At 51.1% G+C, this 19054-nt stretch overlaps 1 protein-coding gene across 1 annotated transcript; it reads left to right on the forward strand.

Moving 5' to 3' along the window:
• Positions 1–2348: 2348 nt before the first annotated feature.
• LOC118356096 (voltage-dependent N-type calcium channel subunit alpha-1B-like) lies at positions 2349–17731 on the forward strand (the record flags this gene model as incomplete). The annotated part of the gene is made up of 6 exons (XM_035722949.1): positions 2349–2393; positions 3308–3509; positions 13979–14081; positions 15252–15444; positions 16409–16536; positions 17671–17731. Coding segments are annotated over exons 3-6 (456 nt in total), but the record flags the coding sequence as incomplete, so codon positions are not given.
• Between the last annotated feature and the right edge of the window lie 1323 nt (positions 17732–19054).

Consider the following 19054-nt stretch of genomic DNA (forward strand, 5'->3'; position numbering starts at 1 on the left):
GCACCTGCCGTTGAGCGCCATCACACTGGCTCTTTGTGGAATTCTCCCTCTTAAACTTCTAAACTATGAGGTAGGTATTATTAGTCACATTTTCTAGATGGTTAGACAGGGGCTCCGAAACGATACGAGTCACAGAGGATTTGAGTGTCAGAGACCTAAGTGGGATCTCCAAACTGACTCCAAATCCCTTGTTATTCCATACACGGTACTATTTCCCTCTTTTTTTTTTTTAAGGTTTTATTTATTTATTTGAGAGAGAGAGAATGACAGAGCGCAAGAGCGGGAGGGTCAGAGGGAGAAGCAGACTCCCCGCCGAGCAGGGAGCCTGATGTGGGACTGGATCCTGGGACTCTAGGTTCATGACCTGAGCCGAGGGCAGTCGCTTAACCAACTAAGCCACCCAGGTGCCCTGCTATTTCCCTCTTATCTCTGGTCTTCTCTATCTGGAAACATATCAAGGATCAGGAATTTTATGTTGTGTGGCCAACTGGAATGAATTCAGTTGGCCTTTTAACCTCTGCCCATTGTAATTGAAGGATCTTTGAGTGAGATCCTCCACGATCTCTAGGAATAGAGACATTATAATATTTTTCTAATATTACAGTTACTGAAAGAACTATCTTTTTTTAATTGATTCAGGCTCTGGTATGATCAGAGTGTACCGTAAGAGAGGTCTGAAATAGTATTTAAAAACACTCAGCTCAGCCTCTTCTACAAAGTGAGACAGTGCTTATAAACACAGCTGAAATAGTCCCTTAGCTACGTTTATTTCCTTCCCAACCATCGTAGTGTTTATATGGTATGACTATGACTTGCATAGTCAAAATCAGCAAGGAAGGAACTGCGACAGTGTATCCAAGCTTTAGGAGCACTTCATGTTTCCATTAGTGCTGTGAAAATGAGCTACTCTGTTTTATTCTGTAGTCTAAGGGAATGGTGCCAGACATCTCTAAGATGTCTAGTCGTTCTAAAATTCTGACTTTAAGTTATGTGTGTGCTTCAGAGATTTGGGCAGGAGAAGGGGAGGAGCCCAGCGTCTCTGAACCCCTCTGTTAACTGTGTGGACCATGGAAGAGGTAAACTTCTGTAGGCATCATTTTGATTTCTTGGTACTATCGTTAAAGGTCCTTTTGTCTCAAGTTCCTCCCTTGAGTAGTAATTCTAATGATAATGGAAATTTTTATCTTTTACCATCCGTGGGCCCGGATCCTGGGCTCCCAGAGAAGCTATCCTTTAACATTTTACCAAGCTCCGAATGGGCAAAACCTCACAGCGTGGGTCCTATTTCTGTCCCAAGCACATATTGTACATCTGGTTTGAGAAGAAAAAGATAACCCAAAATGCCATTGCAAACATAAGGATAAGAAAAACGGAAGAACCTCTCTGGCTCCCATAAGATTAAAGTCATACCGACTTGCACAAACGGAAAGCACAGGAAGAAGTCTATAAGTTTCTGGAACGTTCTCCCTCATGACGATGTGTAACTCTGTATGTAAAACAACACAGAACAAATATATAAACCTGCCCCAGATGTTCCTTCCCCGGAGCACTCCCTTCTTTCTGGAGATTGTGTCTCCCAGGCAGCTGTCCTGCGGTGGGTTTGAATAAAACTCTCTTCCTTTCTCTCTCAGCTGTTTAAAAGGGTTTGCTCATTTAGTGTCGACAATAACAATACGTTTTCATTTTAAGTGAAAAATAAATGTTCCTGGTTCACGACTCCAACAGCACAGAAGGGCGGCTGTTCTTCATCCTGGAGCTTCTCTGCAGAACCAAGCATATGTATATATATATTCCAGCATAAACGGGCTCATCCTACAAGGATGCTTTGAAGGTCCAAGAAGCACTATCCACTCCATGGGTGAGACCAGACAGTGAAGCTCTTCCCGCCTAGAGAATTACTTTTTGGGTTTAAAACTGCCTTGGAAATGCGTGAAACCATTGCATTTCCTAAAGCCCAAAGCCTCGGAAGGTCCGAGTGTGGCTGACCTTGCGGGGGGCCAGGAACAGCTCTGCAGGCAGGGTTGGTGCAGGAAGGGAAGGGGCAGGGCTCTGGGGGTGGTCTGAAGCCCGAGGCGTCCGCGGAATGGGCCGGGTGTGTGCCTGGGGCGGACCCCGCCCATAACCCCCGCCCATGCCTGCGCCGCCGAGCCAGGTGCTGGCTTGAGGAGGGGCCTCCTGGACCACCTGCGGTCACGGGGAGCCCCGGGCGTGAGGGCGGGTTGGCCGGTAGAGGCAGGCGCGCCATCCAATGGGCTCGGGGCACCACCCTCCCCGACCAATCACCGCGTGGGGGTGGAGCTACCTCTGCGGGAGGACCCGGAGCTGCCCGGCGTTGCAGAGGTCTGGCAGCTGGGCCCGCTCCCAGAGAGTTCACCTGTGGCGTTCCCGGCTGGGTGAGAGCGCGCTGTGGGCTGGGGTGGGGGTCCCGGGGGAAGGGTGCGCCCTGGATGGGAGTTGGGGGTTCTCGAAGGCGGCGGGGAGTGAGCTAATCCCGCGAACTCAGATGAGTTTTCTTTTTCCCTTGAAAGCCCTTCAACTGGCGGTATCCCCCAGCCCCGTGAACTCCAGGGCCCCGCTCACCCGAGTTTTTGTGGGATGGGTTGCGGACATTTCAGGGTTTGCCTCGTTCCCCTGGAAGAGTGCACGTAAGGACCGCACACAGTCCCCAACTTCAGTGGGGTGCCTCCTGTCCCCTGGCACAGTGCAGGTAATGGACCTTGAGCAGCACCCCGAGTTCAGCAGGGTGTCCCCTGTTCCCCCAGGCACAGGTGTGGTGGTAACAAGCCCCAGAGCCGTCCCCCAACTTCAGCATTGTGCCCCATGTCCTCAGGGGGATGGTGGTAATGGTCCGTTAGCGTCCTCCGTTTTATTGCTCCTCCAGGCTCAGGTGCTGTGGCAACAAGCCCCAGAGCCATCCCCCAACTTCAGCATTGTGCCTAATGTCCCCCAGGGACGGTGGTAATGGTCTGTCAGGATCCTCTGGGAGGGTCCTCCGTGTTCCTGCTCCCCCAGGCACAGGTGTGGTGGCAACAAGCCCCAGAGTCATCCCCCAAATTCAGCATTGTGCCCCGTGTCCCCTGTGGATGGTGGTAATGGGCTGACTGGGTGGTGCAGGAGAGTCTTCCAGGTGGGGGCCTGGAGGCTGGAGTAAACCAGACCCCACTCAAGTTGCATGAGGAACAGATGAGTTGAGGTGTTCATTTGGAAGAGGAATTTCGCTTTTCCAAAAATGTCAAAGTCATCAGTCTACTTTAGAATGAAGATAATGACTACTTAAAAAACAAGTGTGTGTTTCCCCTTCTCCCAGAAACCAGAGCAGGTGTGCAGGCAATAGGTCGGAGGTGCCTTCTCATCCCCACCTGACAGCACTTCTCTGCTCTGGCTCCAGGAGACCCGAAGTTCTGAACATCAGCATGTGAGTCAGTGATGCAGCTTGTCACAGGACGTCAGCGTTCAGAGAAAGCAGCAGGTCCATTTGGCGCAGTGTCATCATCATGTCAGGACAGGAGGTAAAACCTCTCGTGAACCCCAAACCTCCTGGGCTTTCCTCTTTTCTCTAGTTGAGCCAGGAAGTAAAACTTCAGTAGCTGTCAGCATTCTCCATTTGGTGCAGGAGTTACTTAATTTCCCTGCAGGTAGAAGATTGCAGGGGATCCCATTTTCTCTATTCACTTATTGCTTACAAAATAGATTCTGATCATCTGTTTCCTAGAAGTAACCTTTATTAGAAAGGGAAGGTGAAATTTACTCTGTGTGTTTTTAAAATATCATTTGTTCCTTCATCTAACAGCGTTTATTCATTTGGGCCTAGGATATGGTTGAGTGGCCAGCATCTAGAGTTAGTTGGCTTTTTGTCGTCAGATACAGACTCGGATGATGTCTTGTCATTTGTCAAAGGTGATGTTTCATAATTGATTAGTCTTTTCATCAGAAGAGTTACAGTTAGGGTCGAGGGAAAAATCAAAATTATTCAAAGCAGCCTTTTACTGTTTAAAAGTTGAGCTTAAGGGGCGCCTGGATGGCTCAGTCATTAAGCGTCTGCCTTCAGCTCAGGTCATGATCCCGGGGTCCTGGGATCGAGCCCCGCATCGGGGTCCCTGCTCCGCGGGGGCCTGCTTCTCCCTCTCCCACTCCCCCTGCTTGTGTTTCCTCTCTTGCTGTGTCTCTCTCTGTCAAATAAATAAATAAAATCTTTAAAAAATAATAAAAGTTGAGCTTGACTTTCTAGTTTTTCTATATGTGTCATCTAGATATTTTGACATGCTGATTTTCTCTGTAGCTTCTTTGGTGGTGGAGTCAGAAGGAGAGTCTTTGAGAATTCTGGATGCTGGTGGCATCAAGGGGCTTGGCGTCAGGAGCACAGGTTGAGTTCTGGAACTGCTTGCCTGACCCTAGGTGAGTCAGGTTATCCCACAGAGCTTCCATTGACTCCTTATGAAATTGCTGGCATCTAATATCTATGGAAAGGCTTTTTCCACAGAAACTGTTCTGCCTAATGAAGAGCAATTAAAAATCAGGTGATTTAGGCTGTATTATTCTGTGAATAATAGTTTTAAACCCCCCGTCATAGGATATGGTGTTTTATTGTACAAGGAGTGCTCAGAAGGCTGCAATGAATCAGGTCTCAGAGCATGTCCATGTTCCATTGATACGTTCCTTACAGTTTGCCCAGGTAGGAAGGTAATTGGAGAGAAATACGACAGAAGGGGAAAGTAGTGAACCATTCATTAGGTAGCCTTCCACCTTTCTCATGAAAGCCTTGGGCCAGTGTCATTTTGGAAGAAGAGGGGGCGTCCTGGAGCTCTGCAGCGGATGGGGGAGTTCCAGGTCTGGCTAAAGCTGACAGGGTTCTTAGAAGAGAGCTGAGTGCATCGAGCAGGAGGGTGTGGGCAGGGCGGGCTCCAGGGGTGGCTGTGGGTCTCCTGGGTGAGAGTGGTGACAGGTGGAGGGCCGTGAGGAGGTTCCTGGCCGAGGACAGGTGACGCCCAGGTGGAGAGCTGGCCGAGCACCTTCTTCTGTGCCACCAGCCTCACCCAACATACACGACGTCATCGTCTGTCCCTGTCACTCCAGTTCAGACGTCGCAGAGTTGCCAGGCCAAGACGTTTGTTTGAGCTTCTTTCTTTGAGTGTGTGTGAAGTTTCAAAACTTTGGTTATGGAAATGACGGGTCATCGGAACATCTGTTACTCTTTTATTTCCTGCTCTTCTTTCCATCACCAAAGTGAATCATACCTGCTAGTGGAAGGGGCTATCTGTGTGTTTTTATATCCCGATTTAATTAAACAGTGGGAAAATAATCTTCCGAAATATGATGAGAATCCTTGGTGGGTGTTCATGTTTTCCTCTTCCATGAACCACTAGAAATCCGATACTAGAAATCATGTTTTAAAGTAAAACATAGCCTCAGAGCTGTAACAAGGTGCCCTGCCCTTTGTGAGAGGGGCACATGGAGAAGGAGTGTAGGTTCTTCAGGAGCTCGGGGAGTGGTGCATCGTGCTCCCAATGGAAATCGAGCCCCCTGTTAGCCTTCCCTGAGGGGGCTGCTTACCTGGTGGCCCATCCTGGGCTCTGGAAGCTTGACTCGGTGAGTCACTTGTGATTTGAGCTGGGGAATTTATGAAGAAAACGGAAGGCATCCTAGAGGGTGCCTGCATTCTTTGTACTCGGACAACTCCACGTAGCAAAGGAACTCATCATCTCGTGAGGCATGTCGGGATCCCTGAGGGAAAGGGCTTCGCTTCGTGGGCTGAGGTAGTGTCTTCATCCTTATCTGGACCAGAGCCATGTTGTGTGGCTATGGAGATCCAGACCCTTATGTGACCATGTCATTATTATTATTATTACTATTTTAAGAAAACAATATAGACATTGACTTTGAGATACAAATATTGTAAGGAAAAACACAAGGTCAAATATATATATATAATGATTGAACTCGTGGCCTCTCATTAGTATGGGTAATGTAGGGCTGCCCGTATGAGAAAGACCAAGGAATTATATTTCGATTAGAAGTGTGCTGTGCACACGTAGTGTTTTATTCTGTCATTTGCCTTATTTTTCTGGAGGGAAAATGGAGTGGTGACTGGAGCTTAGTTTCTGATTTTAAGGAATGGGAGACAAGTGAATTGCAAGACCAGTGTTGATGCTGACATGGTGCTCAGTGCCCAGTGAGCGGAGGTTTGAAGTTCGGACTTGGAAGCCTTGGTGTTCAGCGAGGATGTTGTCCAAGTTTCCAGCACATCGAGTCACTTGGCTGGTGTGCCTAATCAGGCTAGTTCCTGCCTTTCTAAGGGCAGTTTGAAAGTGGCTTGAAACCCTAGGGTACTTGTGGAGTGGTCTGGATGGGACACCTGTGTGGGCCAGTGTAGACGCCACCCAGGGAATTCCAGAGCTAATGGTGAGCGCATTTGTGAGGCTGGAGTTTGCTTCTCTGTGAGAAGCATTGAGCTGCAGTGGAAAGACGTCGCTGGGTGTTATGACTCACTGTGTGAGCAGGTCTGAGCCTGGCGGGGTAGTCGGATCAGATAGCTGGGAGGTTGTGATGCCGTGGTGGTGGATCGTCGCTCATGATGGGCAGGCCAGCTTGCTACAGGGACAGGGACTGGGGTGTACTCCCTGGCTAGCCCTCCTGCTGCAGATGTGATAAGAGAGTTGCTTCCTGTTTAGTGCTTGAGCCCTCGGCTCAGCAGGGTGGTTGGTGGGAAGCAGCCCACAGGCAGCATTATCGATTCTTGCCCATTGTGCCCCCTGCTTCCTCAGAGGAGGCACAACAGATGTCCTCTGCCTGGTGTGTGTGAATTCAGTCAGCAGAAGCAGTTCTTCCAGAGCCCCACCCCTGAGAAATGCTCTCCACATTCCTGTGCTGTGTGCAAGAGGTCGCTTTTCATCTGGAACTGAAATCTCAGCTCCTGCCATTAGGGTCCAAGGCCACACAGGACACCAGTATGCGTGCAGTTCTACTTCTGCATGGGGCCTGATGTGCGAGACTGAGGCCGAGCCTGGTCGGCCTGTTGATGCCGCTGCAGGCTCCTTCCTGGAAAATGTGCAGCACAGCCTGGTTTGCGATGATATTGCAGGAAAGAGGGACAGGTGCACCACTGCCTGACCACAGGAGGATTCCGGACGTCAATCCCAGGTGGTTGGTGCAGGGAGGAGAGATGTCTGTTTCCCAGGACCTTGGTCAGAGGGAGAGTTGGATCCTGGGATGGGTCTCTGTTCAGCTTTCTCAGATGAGCACCTCAGGCAAGAAGAGGAAGTGTGAATGCTCACCTGTAATTGAGGAAGGTGTCTGGCTTCAGGTCTCATGGGCAGGTGGATTCCTCGTGTGGCTCATTTTCCTGATAGTGTTCAGGGTGCAGTCGATGGACCCCTGGTCCTTGGCATCCTGGCTGTGCCAGAGCCCTGGGGCACCTTTTCCCCTGGGGCTTTGGACCAGGAAATCGGAGGGAGTCAGTGGTGAAAGCGTCAGTGTAGGCCTTCGTTTCTGCCCTGCCGAGATGGACTGGTGACTGTGATAACTGCTACGGAAATACGGAGCAGGAGACGGGGCTGGGGTGCTGCAGGGGAGGTAAGGGTGGTGCTTGCTATTCACATAGAGCCAGGTGGGACTTCACTGGGAAGGTGATCCTTGAGTCAAGATCTAAAGAAGGTGAGGGATATCACATCAAGAGCATTCTAAACGGAAGGAAAGCATGTGTATAAGTCCCGGGGCAGGAGCGTACCAGGTATGTCCAGAAGTAGCAAGAAGGCCCTGTGGCCACGGGAGACAGCTTAGGACATCACCTCAGGGAGGTGACAGAGGGAGACAGAAAGCCATTGCAGTGCTGTGACCCCATGGGACCCTGTTTCACTGGGCCATCCTGGCTACAGTGTTGAGAATAGATGACAGAGGATTGAGGATGGGCAGGGGAGGTCCATGATGAAGCTTTTCCAGGAACTCAGGCAAGAGATGGCCTCTAGTGTGGACCAGATAGGTGGCCTTGGAAGGAGTGGTCAGTCCTATTCTGGGTACGTTTAAGAAGGAGCTCACCGGATTTGCTGATGGGTTAGATACTGGGAATGGGAGAAAGAGGAATTGGGGTAACTCCCAGCTGTGGCTGGTTGTCCTGAGCGAGGAGAAGGAGGAGGTTTCTGGGGGTAGGAGGTCGTCTGTGTTCCGCATGCTCAGGAAGGTGCCTTTCACGGTGGATCTGCTGATGTGCGTGTCCAGGAGAACAGTTAACATCTACTCCCTCAGCGACTTTCAAGTACAATATCCCCCACTTTTTAAAAGTTCACGGTACACATGGCATTTTTTTTTTTTTTAAAGATCTGTGTCATTACGCGGCTTCAATAACAGGAGGAATCCTGAAGAGGATTTCGCTCTGATGAAAAAAGTCGAAAAGTGAGCATCGCGTTCCTCATCTGTTTTGCGGGGAGCCACTGCAGAGGCGGCGTGCACCTCCGCCAGGTCTTTCCTGGGAACCGCTCTCCACGTCCAGCCCCCAGCACTTTGAATTGTGTCTGTGAGCATCTGCTGTGCTTCATCTCCATTTATTTTGGGCATCCGTTAGGAAGTCGTGTCCCGAGGCCTAGGAAAAGCCAAAGATAAGTCGTTTTTGGAGTCTGAGCACGCGATTTTTTTCTGTAGAAATGAATGGTAATTCCTCCTTTGGTCTACCCCATTCTTGCTGTGAGAGGTTTCCTTCCTAGGAAGGAAGGAAACTACTTTCAAATAGCGGGGGAACCTGTACGCCATCCTGCAGGGTTAGCTTTAGTCTCCATGCTGCACAGAACGTTCCATGACTTATGCATTTTATCACTCAAACATTGTGCCTTTGTTTTTTTTTTTAAAGATTTTATTTATTTGAGAGAGAGGGAGAATGAGAGATAGCACGAGAGGGAAGAGGGTCAGAGGGAGAAGCAGACTCCCCGCTGAGCAGGGAGCCCGATGTGGGACTCGATCCTGGGACTCCAGGATCATGACTTGAGCTGAAGGCAGTCGCTTAACCAACTGAGCCACCCAGGCACCCAAACATTGTGCCTTTGACCACCTTCCCCCATTCCTCCCCCATCCCTGGATCTGGCAACCAGCAATCTGTTCTCAGTATCTGTGCATTCAGTATTTTTTTTTTTCCATGTGGAACGTCCATGAACGTCTGGTATTTGCCTTTCTGTGTCTGAGTTACTTAGCATAATGCTCCCAAGGTCTCTGTTTCTATGTCTGGCTACTGTGAAGAATGCTGCAGTGAACATGGGAGTGCATCTATCTTTTTGAGGTAGTGTTTTTGTGTTCTCCAAATAAATCCACCCAGAGCAATCACTGGGTCATGTGGTAGTTGTATTCATTTTTCCAGGAACCTCCATACTCTTTGTCACAGGTGCTGCACCAATGTACATTCCCACCAACAGTGCACAGGGTCCCCTTGTCTACACACCCTTGACCACACCTTGTGTCTGTCTCTGGGACAAATGCCATCCCGACAGGTGTGAGGAGATAGCAGATTGCGAGTTTGACTTAGGTTTCCCTGACGACGATTAGTGATGTTGAACAACTTTTTCTGTGTCTTTTGACCACCTGGGTGCCATCTTTGGAAAGTATTCACATATTCTTCCCATTTTTTATACAGGTTTTTTTGTCTGTTTTGATTTGTATGAGTGTTTTGTATATTTTGGATATTAGCCTCTTCTCACACACATGATTTGCAGATTTTTTTTTTCTCATTGGGTAGGTCTCCTTTTAAGTTTTGATGGTTTCTTTTGCCATGTAGAAATTTCAGTTTGATGTCGTTCCCCTTGTTTATTTTTGCATTTGTTGCCTTTGCCTTTGGTGTCCGATCTAAAAGACTCTTTGCCAAAACCAATGTCGAGAAACTCACTACCTGTGTTTTGTTCTCGGAGGTTTATGGATTCCGGTCTTATATTCAAGTCATTCATCCATTTAAAATTTTTGTGTGTGCTGTCAGAAAGCGATCCAGTTCCATTCTTGTGCATGTAGTGTGCAGTTTTCCAGGACCGTTCACTGAAGAGGCAGTCCTTTCCCCGTTGTATAGTTTCTGCTCCTGTGTCGTACGTTAAGGCCATACATGTGTGGGTTAGTTTCTCAGGTTTCTCCTTCTTCTTCTTCTCCTCCTCTTCCTCTTCCTTCTCCTCCTTCTTCATTTTTTGTTTTACAGTTTAGTTTTTGGGAAAGTATTTTTTCCTGTTGGAATATATGCAGTGTGGACTTTATTGATTACATGTTCATACTATTTGTTAGGACATTTCTCTCGTGTGTTTTTGTAAATGACTTGCCGAATTTATAGCTTTCAACAGGTTTAACATTTGGGCAGAACTACTCAAAGTGTTATATTCTTCCATCTGATAAGAGATTGTGTCTGATTGTCTTTTGTGATGCTATCAGTTGTGATGATTGATATCTCTGTTTCTTTTCCCTGATAGGTTTATTAAAGTGATTTTAATATTTCTTAAAAATGTGGATTCTAAATCACTCTTATTTAATAATATGTGTTTATATAAAACAAGCTTAAAGAAATGCATTTATTGGAATCAGCTGTTGAAACAGGAGATAAATATTAATTCCCGTTCAGAGTTAATAATTATATCAGAGCTAAGTCTAAATATACCTTTAATGTACTGACTCTAATGAGTACACTTTGCCCAAAGTGCTATGATTATCATTTCCTGAGCTTTCTGTTCGGTTCCATTGACCTGTGTGTCTGTTTCTATGTCAGCACCATACAGTTTTGATTACCATAGCTTCGTAATCTAGCTTGAAATCCGGGCGTGTGGTGACTCCTGCTCTCTTTTTTCTCCAGATTGCTCTGGGTATTCGGTGTTTTCTGTGATTCCATATGAATTTTAGGACTGTCTTCTATTTCTTTGAATAATGGCACTGGAATTCCGATCGGGATTTCATCACATCTGTAGATTGCTTTGGTTGCTGTGGACATGTTAACATGATTAACTAGGATGGGCATCTGGAGTTCCCAATGGCGAGGTTTCCTTCTGTGTCAGTCTGAGTCCTCTGGTATTGCTCAGTTGTCCCCAATCCCTGGAGTTTAGAGGAAGGCCTCTGGGGACAGACCCTTCACAAGCCAAAATAGGGTTAAGGTTAGGGCTTATGTGCGTGGCAGGCCTGATCTACCAACACTGTGGTGAGCTTCCTGGGGAGCCGAGTTGTGGGCATGGGTCAGGGTGAGTGCCAGGCCCAGGATTTTAGGCCCGACCACTGAATGTGGGAGATTGATGGGGTGGACATGCAGGTTTCTCTTACCCTGAATGCTTTCTGGAGTCCAAACGGTGAGGTTTCCTTCTGGGTGTAGGCTGAGTCTTCTGGTCCTTCTCAGGTGGTCCCAATTCCTGGGGCTTTGGAAACAGGCCTCTGAGAACCGACTCCTGAGAAGCAAACCTAGGTTATGGTAGGGCCTTAGGGGCTTGGCAGGCTGAATCTATGGGCACTATGGCTAGCTTCCCGGGGGTCTGAGTTGAGGCCGTGTGTCGGGGTGAGTGTGAAGCTCATGGTTTGCGGCAAGGGGGCCAATGAAAGTGCAGGTGTGCTTTAATGTGCATGCAGTGTACTCCTGCTCTGAACACTTCCTGCAGTTCCAAATGGTGCGGTTTCCTTCTGGGTGACAGCCTGAGTCCCCTGGTATTGCTCAGGTGTCCCATTTCCTGGGACTTTGCAGCCAGGCCTCTAGGGACAGATCCCTCAGAAGCCAACCTAGGGTTAGGATAATGGCCTAGGGTTATTTCAGCCACATCTGCCAACACTGTGTCATGCTTCCCAGGGCTCTGAGTTGGGGGATGCGTCAGAGTGAGTGTCAGGCTCAGGGTATGCCGCCAGGGGACCCCTGAACGTGGGGTTTCGCTGGGATGGGCAAGTAGGGTTCTCCTGCTCTGAATGCTTTCCAGGTTTCCAAATGGCAGAGTTTCCTTCTGGGTGGCAGGCTGAGTTCTTTGGTATTTCCCATGTTTCATCAATCCCTGGGGCTTTATTGCCAGGCCTCTGGAGACAGAGCCCACAGAAGCAAACCCTGAGTAAGGGTTAGGGCCTACGGGTGTGGCAGGCCCAATCGGCTTGCGCCGTGGAATGCTTCCTAGGGGCATGAGTTGACCACGTGGGTCACAGTGAGATTAAGGTCAGGGTTTGCAGCCACTGAAAGTAGGGGCACGCTGGGATGGGCATGCAGAGTTTTCCTACTCTGAATGCTTTCTTGAGTTCCAAATAGTGTGTTTTCCATCTGGGTGGCAGGTTGAGTCCTCTCGTATTGCACTGCTGTCCTGAATCCCTGAGGCTTTGGAGCCAGGTCTCTGGGGAAAGAAACCTCAGAAGCCTACCTAGGATTAGGGTTAGGCCGTAAGGGCATGGCAGTCGATGTGCCAGCACTGTGGCGAGCTGGGGTCTGAGTTGAAGGCGTGAATCAGGGTGAGTGTCAAGCTCAGGGTTGGTGGGCAGCTGTCCTCTGAATGTTGAGGTTCACTGGAATTGGCATGCAAACATCTCCTGCTGTGAATGCTTTCTGGGGTTCCAATTGGCGTGGTTTCCTCCAGGGTGGCCGGCTGTGTCCTCTTGTATTGCTCAGATGTCCCCATCTATAGTGCTTAGGAGCCAGGTCTCTGGGTCCACAACCCTAAGAAACCAACCTATGCTTATAGGGCCTAGGGTCATGGCGAACCCTACATGTCCACAATGCGGAGAGCTTCCCAGAGGTCTGCGTTGATGGCGTTGTTCAGGGTGGGAGGCAGGGTCAGGGTCTGCTGCCAGGGGGCCAATAGATGTGGGTTATGACTGGGATGAGCATGCTGAGGAATCCTTTCCATAGTTCCAAATGGCGCATTTTTCTTCTGGGTGGCAGCCTGACTCCATTGAAATGGCTCAGGTGTCCTGAATCCTTGGGGCTTTGGACACAGGCTCTGGGGACAGAGCACTCAGAAGCCAGCTTTGGGTTAGGCTTAGGGGCATGACAGGCCTGATGTGCTGGTGCTGTGATGACCTTCCCGGGGTCTGAGTTGAGGCCGTGGGTTAGGTTGAGTGTCAGGCTCAGGGTTGGCCGCCAGAGGGCGCCAAATTTGTGCGTTGGCTGGGATGGGCATTCAGAGTTGTATTCTGAACCCTCTCCGGAGTTGCAAGTAGTGTTTTTGAATTCTTTTTGGGAAGCTGAGTCCTCTGGTGTTGCTCAGTTATTGCCATCCCTGGGGCTTTGGAGCCAGGCTTCTGGGGACAGAAGCTGAGAAGCCAACCTAGGGATAGGCTAACGGTCTAGGGTCGTTTCAGCCCTCATCTGCCCCCGCTGGGGCAAGCTTTGGGGGACGGGGGATCTGAGTGGGGGGCATGGGTCAGGGTGAGAGTGAGGCTCAGGGTTTGCGGGCAGGGGGCCATTGAAAGTGGCATTTCGCCGGGATGGGCACGCAGAGTGCTCCTACTTGGAAAGCTTTGCCCCGAGTTCCCAGCGGTGCGGCTTCCTCCTGGGAGACAGTCTGCATCCTCTGGTATTGCTCAGGTGCCCCCAATCCCAGTGGCTTTAGAGCCAGGCCTCTGGGGCCAGAGCCCTCAGAAGCCCGCGAGGGATAGGGTTAGGGCCTAGGGGCACGGCAGGCCCGATGTACCAGCACTGTGGCCTGCTTCCCCGGGGTTTGTCTGGAGGGCCTGGGTGAGGTTGATTGTGAGGCTCAGGGTTTGCCGCTAGAGGGCGCAAAATTTGTGCATTCCTTGGGATGGGCATTCAGAGTCCTCCTGCTCTGATTGCTTTCAGGAGAGCAAATGGTGCATTTACTTTCTGGGTGGCAGCCTGAGTCCCCGATACTGCTCGGGTGTCCCGAATCTTTGGGGCTTTGTAGCCAGGTTCTGGGGACTGACCCCTCAGAAGCCAACCTAGACTGAGTGTTAGGACATAGGGACACGGGAGGCCTGATGTGCCAGCGCTGCGTCGAGGTTCCCGGCGGTGGGGGTTAAGGGCGTGGGTCAGCGTGAGTGTCTTGCTCTTCTTTTTGGCCAGGGAACCGCTGAAAGTGTGAGTTCGCTGGGATGGGCATGCCGCGTTCTCCTGCTGTGAATCCTTTCCGGAGTTCCAAACGGCGGGCTTTCTTTCTGGGTGGAAGGTGAGTCCTCTGGTATTGCTCTGGAGCGAGCCCGAGGGAACAAAGCACTCAGGAGCCAACCTAGGGTTGGGGTTAGGGCCTAGGGGTTAGAGTGTAGGGATTAGGGCGTAGGGGTTAGGGCCTACGGGTTAGCGCGTAGCAGTTAGGGCATAGGGGTTAGGGTGTAGGGCCTAGGGTTAAGGTTAGGGTTAGGGCCTAGGGTAGGGCCAGGGTTAGTGTTAGGGCCTAGGGTTAGGGTGTAGGGTTTGGGTTTAGGGGTTAGGGGTAAGGGTATGGGTTAGGGTATGGGTTAGGGTACGGGTTAAGGTATGGGTTAGGGTTCGGGTACGGGTGCTCTGGGTTCTGCTGACACTGTTCACAGTGTCCACAGGAGAAGGGTGGCCCATGTGAGTGCTCACTGGCTCATTGTAGCAGATCATGCTATAGCAGAGGGGCAGCTTGGGCAGGGAGTCCCAAACTCTGCCTCTGTTTGTGTTCTAGTCTTCCAGCAAATACACCATAGTCTCTTGCACTCACCAGGTAAGACATGGCTCTGCCTTCTGGCGGGCAACCTGGAAAGAGGATGAGATTAAGACAAAGTACACAGCATAGTGATCTCCTGAAAATCGTTTTTGAGTGGCTGAAGGCCAGAGGGAGGATGGGTCTATTTGGTGTCTCCCTGTGCTACCCTTCTGGCCTCAGTTAAGGGTAGACAGAGGGATGTATGTATTCAGTGCCACACTGGATGACTGGGGACTTCCTTTGGGGCTGGGAGGACCACCGCTCAGAAGGTAGGCTCAATGCTGTGCCAGGAGCCCAGGGCTTTCTAAAGGCAGGTGAAGCTGGGTATGAACTGGTGAGCTGGGCCTGAGCAGGTGTGAGCCAGGAGGAAGCAGGGAAGGGCAGAACTCCTGGGCCTCCACCTGTCCTGGGGTTAGGACCTCCGGTCCCTGGAGACCTCCCGTTGATGGCCCTCCAACAGCCCTGAGAACAAGCCCTATAGGGAGGGTAGTCTACCTCAGGAGACTGCGGTCCTGGGGAGCGGCCTGGGGCCCGCAGTGTTGAGCATCCCCTTCCTCTTGCCATCTCTGGGCTCAGATATGCAAGCCTCACCTGTGATACAGGTCTTGACTTTCCCATGGCCCTTTCCTCAGGGGTCCCCCTGACACTTGGTGTTTGCCCTTGGTGCAGGGTCCTGAAACACTCTGTGGCCGCCACCTATGAGGAGCAGGGCCCAGGCCCTGGGTACCGCATGGAGCTGTCCATCTTCTATGTGGTCTACTTCATGGTCTTCCCCTTCTTCTTCGTCAACATCTTTGTGGCCTTGATCATCATCACCTTCGAGGAGCAGGTGATGTCTGAATGCAGCCTGGAGAAGAACGAGGTGGGTGGCTCCCTCTACTGCCTGAGTGGCTCAGTCGTCAAGCGTCTGCCTTCGGCTCAGGTCACGATCCCAGGTCCTGGGATCGAGTCCCACATCGGGCTCCCTGCTCCGTGGGAAGCCTGCAACTCCCTCTCCCACTCCCCCTGCTTGTGTTCCCTCTCTCGCTGTGTCTCTCTCTGTCAAATAAATAAATAAAATCTTAAAAAAAAAAAAAATTGGGGGGGGCGCCTGGGTGGCTCAGTCGGTTAAGCGGCTGCCTTCGGCTCAGGTCATGATCCTGGGGTCCTGGGATCAAGCCCCGTGTCAGGCTCCCTGCTCGGCGGAGAGCCTGCTTCTCCCTCTCTGCCTGCCTCTCTGCTTACTTGTGCTCTCTATCTCTCTGTCAAATAAAATAAAATCTTTAAAAAAAAATAAAAAAAAATAAAAAATTAAAAAAAAAGAATTTTTGAAACTAGAGAGGTGGTTGCATAATATTGTGAATACACTAAAGCCACCGAGTTGTACTCTTCAAAATGATTAAATGTATGTTATGTGAATTTCAACTCAATTAAACAAAAAAGAAGGTGAGCTTTTGGCCTCTGGAGTCCAAACTACTAACTCCAAAGTCACTGTTTTCCTTGAAGGCTGGCTAGGTGGGGAAGAGGGTGGTGATGGGAGGTGGGGCGGGAGGGGTGCCAACATGAATTAGGGTAGGGCAGCAGAAGCAGGGAGTGGGAGGGACCTGGGTTAGTTTGCGGGACCAGAACCCCGGGGTAGGAGGCTGGCTGCTGCGGGGGCTGGTGGTGGTGGTGGTGCAGGGGAGGCCCAGAGGCTGGGGGGAGCAGGGCTGGACGGGCTCTGGCTGAGTCAGAGTGGCCTCCGCTGCCATGATGGTTTCGCACAGACTTTGGCTGGAGGGTAAGGGCTAGGGTAGAGGGCGGGCTGAGGTCTCTCTACGTCACCCCTTCTCCTTCCTGTCCTGCAGATGTTGAGCCCCTTTGTGGCCGTGATCATGGACAATTTTGAGTACCTTACACGGGACTCTTCCATCCTAGGGCCTCACCCCCTGGACGAGTTCATCCGGGTCTGGGCTGAGTACGACCCGGCCGCGTGGTGAGTGGCCCCCGTGTTCCGTGGTCCTCAGGGTGGTCCGTGCCACGGATCTCGGGACAGGGCTGGGTGGCTTCAGACCTGTGTCATGTGGCACAGGTTTTGTCAAACCCCTTCAGGTTTTGGCGGGGTCCGCAGAGGGTGGTGCCAGGTCCCCTTCTAGGTGGCACGCTCCTTCTCATGCCCACAGTGCTCTTACACAGCTCCCTGGGCGGAGAAATGCTCTGTGAGACCCTTAGTCCAGGCTTAGGAGGTTCCAAGGGGTCTGTGAGGCTCAAGTCTCTTGCCAAATGGGAGTGTACTGTCTCCTCACAGGTCTGTCACATGAGGGGCGTGGAGGGCTCAAGGGAGAGGGTGTGGACACAGCAGGAGGGCCTTCCCTTGGGGCCTCACCATCCTCATGAAACTTGGAGGCCTTCATGGCAGAAATGACATTCTTCCCGCCGATGGGCTCAGGCCTCTCCCTCTCTGCCATCTCTTGGGAACAGGAGCCAACATGCACCTGTGTCCCCAGCCCAGGCTGCAAATAGCGGGCGCTTGGTGAACTTCCACTGAAATTAAAGGAGCTACCAGGAAGGGTCTAATATGTTGAAGACCCTTTGGTCATGGTGGGAAAGGGTTACTGTGTTGCATTAAGTGAGGGGTAGTTTGTTTCCAGACAGAGCAAGTATGTCATGAGGCGACTGGCTTGCATTAGAAGGGTGTTCCGTGATCCATGGGAGAGTCCTGCGCACCCAGGACACATACTCTTATCCTCGGGGCTAGCAAAGCAGCATGGACTTACCATCTGCCCATTTGTTCCTTCATCACTCGCTTCTTCATTTGCTTATTCATTTATTCATTCTCTCAAGCGGATACTTGAGTAGTTATTCAGGGCATGCTCTCTGCAAGGCCAACACAGGACATGGAAGGGCCAAGACACCTGGCTGCTGGGGAAGGCACAGGCCGGCTCATCGCCTCGCTCATGGTGAGCGCTCAGCAGACATGAATGTGAATGAACCAAGTGCATCAGTAAACGGATGGGCATCCGTCCCTTCCCACGCTCGAAGGGAATGAGAAGACTGTGAAGATGGGGTGTAGCCACTTCCCACCTCCTCTCTCCGAGGCTCCCAGCCTGCCCGTGTCCCCCTCGCACAGCTCTGTGTTTGGTCACCCCTTGCGTGGTAGAGGCCTGGAGGAGATGGTCAGTGTCGTCGTGGTGAGGACCCTACTGCCCACAGTTTTTCCCTAAATTGGAGCTCAGCAAGGGGATTGCTCCAGAGCTCTCTGACCCTCAAGCCCCTGGGAGCTTGGCTGGGCTCCCCCACCCTCCTCTCATCCAGCCTTCCCGGAGCCCCTACCCCATCATGTGAGGATCCAGAAGATGCTGTATGAGACCCTTCCCAGGCTGGGCAAGTCCTGAAACCACTGGTAGCACCAGCAACCCTAGGGCATTTCCATTCCTGTAGTGTCTCCGGGTGTTTTCCATTGTAGTGAAAACTGAATAATTTTCACGCAGTGCAGAACAAGCATGGATTTATTTATGTTTCATGGTGTAGGTGACCGTTTTTGTGGCCTCGGAGAGTCCTGTCATTTTGCTGATGCGTCAGCACATCGGCCCTGCAGTGCCCAGTGTCGTTCTGGCTCAGGGGTAGGTGTGGGTTCTCTGGTCAGGAGGGCCCAGTCAGGTCAGAGAGCAGGAGAGACTCCAAGTGAGGCAGGCTTGAGGCTCATTCTAGGAGGGTCATCTGCACTGTGGTCTCAAGAGATGCTGCTGTTTCTGGGCACATTGTTTCCAGTATATGTGCTGCCAAAGGGAGGACCGGGCACGTTGTTTCTAAAGGGTGTGTTGCAGGGAAGCAGAGATGCTGTATGGGCAGTATGTTCATAGGTGCACGACAAAGGCAAGTCAGTGCAGGCCTGTGAGAGGGGAGGACTTCCCCCCCAATCTTTATGAACTGTAGACCCAGGGCTTCCCCTAGTCCAGCCACAGGTGGAGCAGAATTTGGACATACAGGGAATGGACTTGGGCCAGACTGTGGTTTTGTGATGGTGCACAGGGGTCTCAGACTGTTTCCCAAATCCAGAGTTCTGAAAATGGGGCCTCTGGAAGGCAGGGGCCATTGGGAGTGGGGTAAAGAAAGTGCTGTGGAAGAGTAGACAGCAAATATAAGCGTCACCCCAGAGGTGGCATCTGTGAAATAGCACCCAAGACCATGGTCCAAAAGTAGCATAAATGTGACCCGCAACTAACACTCAGACTTGCTGCTCCCAAGTGGCCTGGGCTGAAAACATAGCCTGCCTCCAGATGGCAGGGGATAGGGGAAGGCCCAGCAGAGGCAGCTGAGGAGACTGAGTCCTGGGCACAGGAGCGAGGGTGCTTTGAGCCCTTCCTAGCCTCCGTGGCAGATGTAGGGATGTGGTCCGCTTTATATCCCAGGTGGCCACTCTGCTGTCTCCTCGTTCTTGGAGAGACTTAAAGAACAACAAAACTTTGTGAAATTTCCCAAGCTTTCATATGTGTGTATGGCTCTGTGGGTGC

Source organism: Zalophus californianus, chromosome 1 (genome assembly GCF_009762305.2).
Source record: "Zalophus californianus isolate mZalCal1 chromosome 1, mZalCal1.pri.v2, whole genome shotgun sequence".
NCBI classification, from domain to species: Eukaryota; Metazoa; Chordata; class Mammalia; order Carnivora; family Otariidae; genus Zalophus; species Zalophus californianus.